Raw genomic sequence first — 11,605 nt, 5'->3', positions numbered from 1 at the left:
ATTCGGTCGTCGGTATCATCATACCTAGTTCAATCTCGTTACTAGCAAGTCCCTTAGTCGTTCCGTAATGCATCATCCCGTAACTAACTCATTAGCCACATTGCTTGCAAGGCTTATAGTGATGTGCATTACCGAGACGGTCCAGAGATACCTCTTCGATACACGGAGTGACAAATCCTAATCTTGATTTATGCCAACTCAACAAACACCTTCGGAGACACCTGTAGAGCATCTTTATAATCACCCAGTTACGTTGTGACATTTGATAGCACACAAAGTGTTCCTCCGGTATTCGGGAGTTGCATAATCTCATAGTGAGAGGAATATGTACAAGTCATGAAGAAAACAATAGCAATAAAACTAAACGATCATTATGCTAAGCTAACAGATGGGTCTTGTCCATCACATCATTCTCTAATGATGTGATCCCGTTCATCAAATGACAACACATGTCTATGGTTAGAAAACTTAACCATCTTTGATTAACGAGCTAGTCAAGTAGAGGCATACTAGGGATACTTTGTTTTGTCTATGTATTGACACATGTACTAAGTTTCTGGTTAATACAATTCTAGCATGAATAATAAACATTTATCATGATATAAGGAAACATAAATAACATCTTTATTATTGCCTTTAGGGCATATTTCCTTGAGTCTCCCACTTGCACTAGTGTCGATAATCTAGTTCACATCACCATGTGATTTAACACTCTATAGTTCACATCGCCATGTGACCAATACCCAAAGGGTTTATTAAAGTCAATAATCTAGTTCACATCGCTATGTGATTAACAGCCAAAGAGTACTAAGGTGTGATCATGTTTTCTTGTGAGAGAAGTTTAGTCAACGTCTGCCACATTCAGATCCGTATGTATTTTGCAAATTTCTATGTCTACAATGCTGTGCACGGAGCTACTCTAACTAATTGCTCCCACTTTCAATATGTATCCAGATTGAGATTTAGAGTCATCCAGATCAGTGTCAAAGCTTGCATCGATGTAAACCATTACGACGAACTTTTTGTCACCTCCATAACTGAGAAACATATCCTTATTTCAATAAGGGTAATTTTGACCGTTGTCCAGTGATCCACTCCTGGATCACTATTGTACCCTCTTGCCGAACTCATGGTGAGATACACAATAGGTCTGGTACACAGCATACTATACTTTATAGAACGTATGATTAAGACATATGGAATGACATTTCATGCTGTTGTGTTCCTCTATACTTGTGTGTTAATAAGACTATTTTTAGATGATGTTGCCGAGGATCATATGATAAAGATCATCGGATACATTGAATGCAGAATGACGCGTTTGTATCGTCGTCTAAGACGTTGAAGCGACCATGGATATTCCATTCCAGGTCTAATATGACCGTGCGTTGTGTGCATGATATACACACCCGTGCACGCACGTACAATGTTATGCAACACTTGGTCAAATAATAATATAGGGAAGTTTTTATTTTTTTGAAAAAATAATATAGAGAAGTTGACCTGGAACAAAGCTATACCTCAAAATAATGTGGAATATTTTTCCCCACAAAAAAAGAAAAGGAAATGACTATATAGTTTCTGAATTTCGTTGACTTGAGTGCTATCTATGCATGATACATCGATCCGTGCACGTACTTAGCAAAACATGTCTACTTGCTAGTAATATCCAAATTAATTAACTCCCCGCAAAACATGTCTACTCTAATTAATTTGCCTCTATGCAAAATACATCCGTGCACGATGTAGATCAAACAGCTAGCGCCTAGCAGTAGATGGAACGCCACAAAAATCCTAGGAATAGCTATATATATCTGCATGAAATGCAGGCCATTACATCCGCATCCACCACAAAAGTAAATAGCTCTCCGGCCTATAGCGACCAACACGCAGGTAGTTGTGATGGCGTCTTCATCTCTGCCAGTGGTGTTGCTCCTGTGCCTGGCTGCGGTGGCGTCGGCGCAGATGTCCCCGACGTTCTACGACGCGTCGTGCCCCGGGGCGCTGGCCACCATCAAGAACGGTGTGGTGGCCGCCGTGAGCAGCGACCCCCGCATGGCTGCGTCGCTGCTCCGGCTGCACTTCCATGACTGCTTTGTCCAAGCAAGTCCTTCACAGACTACTTGTTATTGTTTGGATCGATTTCATTTGCTGAACACCAGCGGTTAACCGTGCCTGGCTACGTACAAGCAGGGCTGCGACGCGTCCGTTCTGCTGGCTGGCAACGAGCGGAACGCGTTCGGGAACGTGGGATCGCTGCGAGGCTTCGACGTCATCGACCAAATCAAGTCCAATGTGGAGCAGGCGTGCAAGCGCACCGTCTCCTGCGCCGACATCCTCGCCGTCGCCGCTCGCGATTCCGTCGTCGCGGTAAGAACTAACATGATCTTTCAACCCCTCTTTAATTAATAATCTGTTTGCATGTGTGTCACGGTTTTGAACTGAGGTTAGTACTCATCGGCTTCACTTGTGTAGGTAGGAGGGCCGTCATGGACAGTCTCTCTGGGGAGGAGGGACTCCGACACGGCTAGCGAGACACTGGCCAACCGTGACCTGCCTGCCCCATCACTTAGCGTCACCGACCTCATCACCCGCTTCGCCGCCAAGGGGCTCAACCACACCGATATGGTCGCCCTCTCTGGTGCGCACACCATAGGGAGAGCGCAGTGCAAGAACTTCAGGACCAGGCTCTACAGCGAGGAGAACATTGACCCGGCCTTGGCGACGTCGCGCAAGGCCACCTGCCCTCAGCTAACCGGCTCTGGCGACAGCAACTTGGCCCCATTGGACGATACGACCCCGGACATGTTCGACAACGCCTACTTTGTCAACCTCAAGCTCAATAAGGGGCTCCTACACTCCGACCAGGTGCTCTACACCCTTGCCGGTGGTGCCACCGAAGACATCATTGACGGCTTCGCATCTAACCAGGATGCGTTCAACAATGCCTTTGCCGCAGCCATGGTGAAGATGGGGAACATCAGCCCCTTGATTTTCCCACAGGGTCAGGTCAGGCGCATCTGCTCGAGGGCGAACTAAGAATTGCCAGCCGGCCATTTGCACCGAAATGATAGCGTCGACCATGCATCAACCTGCTGCTTTGATATCGGAATTAGCTACATTTTTCTCTCCACAAAATGAGCCATCCATGTCTTTGCAGCAACTTGTGGTGCCACATACTCCATTATTTATTGCCTTTTTTGTACCTATTGTAATTTTTTGGATCCCATTATTCTTCAATTTGACTCTCTTCTATACTTTGCTAATTATTCATAACCTATTCACATATGTTTTTGTATAAAACATTTTGTCAATTTTTTTTATGATTTCATAATTTTCTAGATACAATAATCATGTCAAGTTTCCCAAAGTTTCACAGATTGTTCACAAATATTCCAATGAAATTTCACGAAAAGTTCAAGTTTTCACACTTTTCACGTGTGTTTCATATCTGTTCCACCACACATCTGTACCTCTTTTCAAGGAACGGGGTTCATTCTTTCATCCGATTAGATCAAAATTAATAGTTCAGTTAAAAATTCTAGCAAGACATAACAAAGAGTCGTCCTGTCTCTGGGTTGTTAGGAGAAAGGCAATGCCCACTATGACATCTCCTCATGAACTATCAACGTGGCTTTTGAGTACTACTATATTTGGGAAGATTATATGATAGAATGACTCACATACATTTCCTTTTTAGGAGAGTCCAACCTTCTCCTCCATCAAGTGCTGATGTTATCACCACTAGCTGGTTGGAATGGTCATGGCTGTTTACAACTGACAGACCTCCACATGATAGTCTTTGCATAATGCTAGTCATGACAGGGGCTGTTATTCCATTCATTAGATACAAAGTAAGATCATTCCTAACATCTCCCCTCCCCTCAATAGTTTTCGGTATTGCGGGAGTTGGACCAAAGAACATGCTCCAGCGGATCTCTTTTCTGCAATATCTTTTTTATAACCCCCCCCCCCCCCCCCCCACAACACACACCCCTATAGAGGCAGTAATCCATGAAGTGTTGGCGGAAGACAACCGACAAAAAAATAAAACGAAAAGGAAAACAAGAAAAGAATTATCCCAATTCATCGAGATCTTTTGCCGGGGCAATAAGGAGAATAGGAGGAGAACTCATTGGCTGGCTTGGGATAAACTAATGAGATCCAAAGGCGAAGCGGGTATGGGATTTCATGATATTAGATTATTTAATCATGTGCTTCTGGCTAACCAAGTTTGTTGGTTATTGGTTTATCAGCATCCACTATGTGCAAAGGTGATGAAGGCAAAATATTATCCTCATGGGCATGTCCTGGATACGGTCTTCCCGCAAGCGATGTCGGTGACTTGGCAAAATGTTATGCATGGCCTTAAGCTGCTTTAAAATGGTGTCATTTGAAGTGTTTTGATGGTGCTAGTATAAATATTTGGAGAGGTAATTGTCTTCCCAGAGATTATATCCACAAAAAAAAACTGTTTTGAAGAATTGAACTAGGCTTAAATGGGTGTGTGAGTTATTCATGAGAGGGTCTAGGAGATGGGATGAGAGAATTTCATCACACACATGTTTTATCACCATGATGTTGAGGAAATTTTAAAATTTACTATTCAATCTGTGGGAGAGGGAGATTTTATTGCTTGGCACCATGAGAAAAATGGTTTTCTTTAGATTAAGAGTGCGTATAGGCTGGCGTTGAAACACAATGACAATAAGGTAGATTTTGGGAACTCTAGTACCACCATGAGCAGGGAAAGGATGCTTTGTTGGGGAACGTAGTAATTCAAATTTTTTCCTACGATCACGAAAGATCTAACTAGGAGATGCATAGCAACGAGAGGGGAGAGTGTGTCCGCGTATCCTCGTAGACCGAAAGCGGAAGCGTTTAGTAACGCGTTTGATGTAGTTGAACGTCTTCACGATCCAACCGATTCAAGTACCGAACGTACGACACCTCCGTGTTCAGCACACGTTTAGCATGATGACGTCCCTCGAGCTCTTGATCCAGCAGAGAGTAAAGGGAGAGTTCCGTCAACACGACGGCGTGGTGATGGTGATGGTGATGTGATCCGCGCAGGGCTTCGCCTAAGCACTACGACACTATGATCGGAGGAGTAAACTGTGGATGGGGGCACTGCACACGGCTAAGAGAACAATTGTTGTGCTTTGGGGTGCCCCCTTGTCCCCGTATATAAAGGAGGAGGGGAGGAGGCCGGCCACAGGGGGCGTGCCAAGGAGAGCGGAGTCGTACTAGGACTCCAGTCCTAGTAGGATTCGCCCCCACTTTTTATTCCTTCTATCGGAGGGGCAAAAGGGTAAGGAGATGGAGTAGGAGAAGGAAAGGGGGTGGCACCCCATTCCCTAGTCCAATTCGGCCTCCTCCCTTGTGGGGGCCGCACCTGACCCTTGTGGGCTGGTTAGCCTCCCTCCTATGGCTCATATGGTCCATATCTTTCCGCGGGGGGTTTCAGCAACCCCTCTGGTACTCCGGTATGTACCCGATACACTTCGGAACCCTTTCGCTGTCCGAATACTACCTTCCAATATATCAATCTTTACCTCTCGACCATTTAGAGACTCTTCGTCATGTCCGTGATCTTATCCGGAACTGCGACCAAACTTCGTTCACCAAAACACTTAACTCATAAATACAAATCGTCGTCGAACGTTAAGCTCGCGGACCCTATGAGTTCGAGAAGTATGTAGACATGACCGAGACACATCTCCGGTCAATAACCAATAGCGGAATCTGGATGCTCATATTGGTTCCTACATATTCTACGAAGATTTTTATCGGTCAAACCGCATAACAACATACGTTATTCCCTTTGTCATCGGTATGTTACTTGCCCGAGATTCGGTCGTCGGTATCATCATACCTAGTTCAATCTCGTTACTAGCAAGTCCCTTAGTCGTTCCGTAATGCATCATCCCGTAACTAACTCATTAGCCACATTGCTTGCAAGGCTTATAGTGATGTGCATTACCGAGACGGTCCAGAGATACCTCTTCGATACACGGAGTGACAAATCCTAATCTTGATCTATGCCAACTCAACAAACACCTTCGGAGACACCTGTAGAGCATCTTTATAATCACCCAGTTACGTTTTGACATTTGATAGCACACAAAGTGTTCCTCCGGTATTCGGGAGTTGCATAATCTCATAGTGAGAGGAATATGTACAAGTCATGAAGAAAACAATAGCAATAAAACTAAACGATCATTATGCTAAGCTAACAGATGGGTCTTGTCCATCACATCATTCTCTAATGATGTGATCCCGTTCATCAAATGACAACACATGTCTATGGTTAGAAAACTTAACCATCTTTGATTAACGAGCTAGTCAAGTAGAGGCATACTAGGGATACTTTGTTTTGTCTATGTATTGACACATGTACTAAGTTTCTGGTTAATACAATTCTAGCATGAATAATAAACATTTATCATGATATAAGGAAACATAAATAACATCTTTATTATTGCCTTTAGGGCATATTTCCTTGAGTCTCCCACTTGCACTAGTGTCGATAATCTAGTTCACATCACCATGTGATTTAACACTCTATAGTTCACATCGCCATGTGACCAATACCCAAAGGGTTTATTAAAGTCAATAATCTAGTTCACATCGCTATGTGATTAACAGCCAAAGAGTACTAAGGTGTGATCATGTTTTCTTGTGAGAGAAGTTTAGTCAACGTCTGCCACATTCAGATCCGTATGTATTTTGCAAATTTCTATGTCTACAATGCTGTGCACGGAGCTACTCTAACTAATTGCTCCCACTTTCAATATGTATCCAGATTGAGATTTAGAGTCATCCAGATCAGTGTCAAAGCTTGCATCGATGTAAACCATTACGACGAACTTTTTGTCACCTCCATAACTGAGAAACATATCCTTATTTCAATAAGGGTAATTTTGACCGTTGTCCAGTGATCCACTCTTGGATCACTATTGTACCCTCTTGCCGAACTCATGGTGAGATACACAATAGGTCTGGTACACAACATACTATACTTTATAGAACCTATGACTAAGACATATGGAATGACATTTCATGCTGTTGTGCTCCTCTATACTTGTGTGTTAATAAGACTATTTTTAGATGATGTTGACGAGGATCATATGATAAAGATCATCGGATACATTGAATGCAGAATGACGCGTTTGTATCGTCGTCTAAGACGTTGAAGCGACCATGGATATTCCATTCCAGGTCTAATATGACCGTGCGTTGTGTGCATGATATACACACCCGTGCACGCACGTGCAATGTTATGCAACACTTGGTCAAATAATAATATAGGGAAGTTTTTATTTTTTTGAAAAAATAATATAGAGAAGTTGACCTGGAACAAAGCTATACCTCAAAATAATGTGGAATATTTTTCCCCACAAAAAAAGAAAAGGAAATGACTATATAGTTTCTGAATTTCGTTGACTTGAGTGCTATCTATGCATGATACATCGATCCGTGCACGTACTTAGCAAAACATGTCTACTTGCTAGTAATATCCAAATTAATTAACTCCCCGCAAAACATGTCTACTCTAATTAATTTGCCTCTATGCAAAATACATCCGTGCACGATGTAGATCAAACAGCTAGCGCCTAGCAGTAGATGGAACGCCACAAAAATTCTAGGAATAGCTATATATATCTGCATGAAATGCAGGCCATTACATCCGCATCCACCACAAAAGTAAATAGCTCTCCGGCCTATAGCGACCAACACGCAGGTAGTTGTGATGGCGTCTTCATCTCTGTCAGTGGTGTTGCTCCTATGCCTGGCTGCGGTGGCGTCGGCGCAGATGTCCCCGACGTTCTACGACGCGTCGTGCCCCGGGGCGCTGGCCACCATCAAGAACGGTGTGGTGGCCGCCGTGAGCAGCGACCCCCGCATGGCTGCGTCGCTGCTCCGGCTGCACTTCCATGACTGCTTTGTCCAAGCAAGTCCTTCACACACTACTTGTTATTGTTTGGATCGATTTCATTTGCTGAACACCAGCGGTTAACCGTGCCTGGCTACGTACAAGCAGGGCTGCGACGCGTCCGTTCTGCTGGCTGGCAACGAGCGGAACGCGTTCGGGAACGTGGGATCGCTGCGAGGCTTCGACGTCATCGACCAAATCAAGTCGAATGTGCAGCAGGCGTGCAAGCGCACCGTCTCCTGCACCGACATCCTCGCCGTCGCCGCTCGCGATTCCGTCGTCGCGGTAAGAACTAACATGATCTTTCAACCCCTTTTTAATTAATAATCTGTTTGCATGCGTGTCACAGTTTTGAACTGAGGTTAGTACTCATCGGCTTCACTTGTGTAGGTAGGAGGGCCGTCATGGACAGTCTCTCTAGGGAGGAGGGACTCCGACACGGCTAGCGAGACACTGGCCAACCGTGACCTGCCTGCCCCATCACTTAGCGTCACCGACCTCATCACCCGCTTCGCCGCCAAGGGGCTCAACCACACCGATATGGTCGCCCTCTCTGGTGCGCACACCATAGGGAGGGCGCAGTGCAAGAACTTCAGGACCATGCTCTACAGCGAGGAGAACATTGACCCGGCCTTGGCGACGTCGCGCAAGGCCACCTGCCCTCAGCTAACCGGCTCTGGCGACAGCAACTTGGCCCCATTGGACGATACGATCCCGGACATGTTCGACAACGCCTACTTCGTCAACCTCAAGCTCAATAAGGGGCTCCTACACTCCGACCAGGTGCTCTACACCCTTGCCGGTGGTGCCACCGAAGACATCATTGACGGCTTCGCATCTAACCAGGATGCGTTCAACAATGCCTTTGCCGCAGCCATGGTGAAGATGGGGAACATCAGCCCCTTGATTTTCCCACAGGGTCAGGTTAGGCGCATCTGCTCGAGGGCGAACTAAGAATTGCCAGCCGGCCATTTGCACCAAAATGATAGCGTCGACCATGCATCAACTTGCTGCTTTGATATCGGAATTTGCTACATTTTTCTCTCCACAAAATGAGCCATCCATGTCTTTGCAGCAACTTGTGGTGCCACATACTCCATTATTTATTGCCTTTTTTGTACCTATTGTAATTTTTTGGATCCCATTATTCTTCAATTTGACTCTCTTCTATACTTTGCTAATTATTCATAACCTATTCACATATGTTTTTGTATAAAACATTTTGTCAATTTTTTTATGATTTCATAATTTTCTAGATACAATAATCATGTCAAGTTTCCCAAAGTTTCACAGATTGTTCACAAATATTCCAATGAAATTTCACGAAAAGTTCAAGTTTTTACACTTTTCACGTGTGTTTCATATCTGTTCCACCACACATCTGTACCTCTTTTCAAGGAACGGGGTTCATTCTTTCATCCGATTAGATCAAAATTAATAGTTCAGTTAAAAATTCTAGCAAGACATAACAAAGAGTCGTCCTGTCTCTGGGTTGTTAGGAGAAAGGCAATGCCCACTATGACATCTCCTCATGAACTATCAACGTGGCTTTTGAGTACTACTATATTTGGGAAGATTATATGATAGAATGACTCACATACATTTCCTTTTTAGGAGAGTCCAACCTTCTCCTCCATCAAGTGCTGATGTTATCACCACTAGCTGGTTGGAATGGTCATGGCTGTTTACAGCTGACAGACCTCCACATGATAGTCTTTGCATAATGCTAGTCATGACAGGGGCTGTTATTCCATTCATTAGATACAAAGTAAGATCATTCCTAACATCTCCCCTCCCCTCAATAGTTTTCGGTATTGCGGGAGTTGGACCAAAGAACATGCTCCAGCGGATCTCTTTTCCGCAATATCTTTTTCATAACCCCCCCCCCACCCCAACACACACCCCTATAGAGGCAGTAATCCATGAAGTGTTGGCGGGAGACAACCGACAAAACAATAAAACGAAAAGGAAAACAAGAAAAGAATTATCCCAATTCATCGAGATCTTTCGCCGGGGCAATAAGGAGAATAGGAGGAGAACTCATTGGCTGGCTTGGGATAAACTAATGAGATCCAAAGGCGAAGCGGGTATGGGATTTCATGATCTTAGATTATTTAATCATGTGCTTCTGGCTAACCAAGTTTGTTGGTTATTGGTTTATCAGCATCCACTATGTGCAAAGGTGATGAAGGCAAAATATTATCCTCATGGACATGTCCTGGATACGGTCTTCCCGCAAGCGATGTCGGTGACTTGGCAAAATGTTATGCATGGCCTTAAGCTGCTTTAAAATGGTGTCATTTGAAGTGTTTTGATGGTGCTAGTATAAATATTTGGAGAGGTAATTGTCTTCCCAGAGATTATATCCACAAAAAAAAAACTGTTTTGAAGAATTGAACTAGGCTTAAATGGGTGTGTGAGTTATTCATGAGAGGGTCTAGGAGATGGGATGAGAGAATTTCATCACACACATGTTTTATCACCATGATGTTGAGGAAATTTTAAAATTTCCTATTCAATCTGTGGGAGAGGGAGATTTTATTGCTTGGCACCATGAGAAAAATGGTTTTCTTTAGATTAAGAGTGCGTATAGGCTGGCGTTGAAACACAATGACAATAAGGTAGATTTTGGGAACTCTAGTACCACCATGAGCAGGGAAAGGATGCTTTGTTGGGGAACGTAGTAATTCAAATTTTTTCCTACGATCACGAAAGATCTAACTAGGAGATGCATAGCAACGAGAGGGGAGAGTGTGTCCACGTATCCTCGTAGACCGAAAGCGGAAGCGTTTAGTAACGCGGTTGATGTAGTTGAACGTCTTCACGATCCAACCGATTCAAGTACCGAACGTACGACACCTCCGTGTTCAGCACACGTTTAGCATGATGACGTCCCTCGAGCTCTTGATCCAGCAGAGAGTAAAGGGAGAGTTCCATCAACACGACGGCGTGGTGATGGTGATGGTGATGTGATCCGCGTAGGGCTTCGCCTAAGCACTACGACGCTATGATCGGAGGAGTAAACTTTGGATGGGGGCACTACACACGGCTAAGAGAACAATTGTTGTGCTTTGGGGTGCCCCCTTGTCCCCGTATATAAAGGAGGAGGGGAGGAGGCCGGCCACAGGGGGCGTGCCAAGGAGAGCGGAGTCGTACTAGGACTCCAGTCCTAGTAGGATTCGCCCCCACTTTTTATTCCTTCTACCGGAGGGGCAAAAGGGGAAGGAGATGGAGTAGGAGAAGGAAAGGGGGTGGCACCCCGTTCCCTAGTCCAATTCGGCCTCCTCCCTTGTGGGGGCCGCACCTGACCCTTGTGGGCTGGTTAGCCTCCCTCCTATGGCTCATATGGTCCATATCTTTCCGCGGGGGGTTTCAGCAACCCCTCTGGTACTCCGGTATGTACCTGATACACTTCGGAACCCTTTCGCTGTCCGAATACTACCTTCCAATATATCAATCTTTACCTCTCGACCATTTAGAGACTCCTCGTCATGTCCGTGATCTTATCCGGGACTGCGAACAAACTTCGTTCACCAAAACACCTAACGCATAAATACAAATCGTCGTCGAACGTTAAGCTCGCGGACCCTATGAGTTCGAGAAGTATGTAGACATGACCGAGACACATCTCCGGTCAATAACCAATAGCGGAATCTGGATGCTCATATT

The 11,605-nt window shown here is 44.7% G+C and overlaps 2 protein-coding genes across 2 annotated transcripts; both read left to right on the top strand.

Annotated features, from left to right (window-relative positions):
• The first annotated feature begins 1,902 nt into the window (after positions 1–1,902).
• LOC123108553 (peroxidase 2-like) lies at positions 1,903–3,249 on the top strand. Its single transcript, XM_044530322.1, has 3 exons — positions 1,903–2,103; positions 2,194–2,370; positions 2,476–3,249. The coding sequence occupies exons 1-3, from the start codon at positions 1,903–1,905 to the stop codon at positions 3,037–3,039; spliced, it is 942 nt and encodes a 313-aa protein (XP_044386257.1). The 3' UTR covers positions 3,040–3,249.
• A 4,504-nt stretch (positions 3,250–7,753) lies between these two features.
• Positions 7,754–8,926, top strand: LOC123108552 (peroxidase 2-like). The gene is made up of 3 exons (XM_044530321.1): positions 7,754–7,954; positions 8,045–8,221; positions 8,327–8,926. The coding sequence occupies exons 1-3, from the start codon at positions 7,754–7,756 to the stop codon at positions 8,888–8,890; spliced, it is 942 nt and encodes a 313-aa protein (XP_044386256.1). The 3' UTR covers positions 8,891–8,926.
• The last annotated feature ends 2,679 nt before the right edge of the window (positions 8,927–11,605 follow it).

This window comes from Triticum aestivum, chromosome 5A, assembly GCF_018294505.1.
Source record: "Triticum aestivum cultivar Chinese Spring chromosome 5A, IWGSC CS RefSeq v2.1, whole genome shotgun sequence".
NCBI lineage: Eukaryota > Viridiplantae > Streptophyta > Magnoliopsida > Poales > Poaceae > Triticum > Triticum aestivum.
Note: the sequence above shows the minus strand (reverse complement) of the source record. Positions and strands in the feature narration are given on the sequence as shown.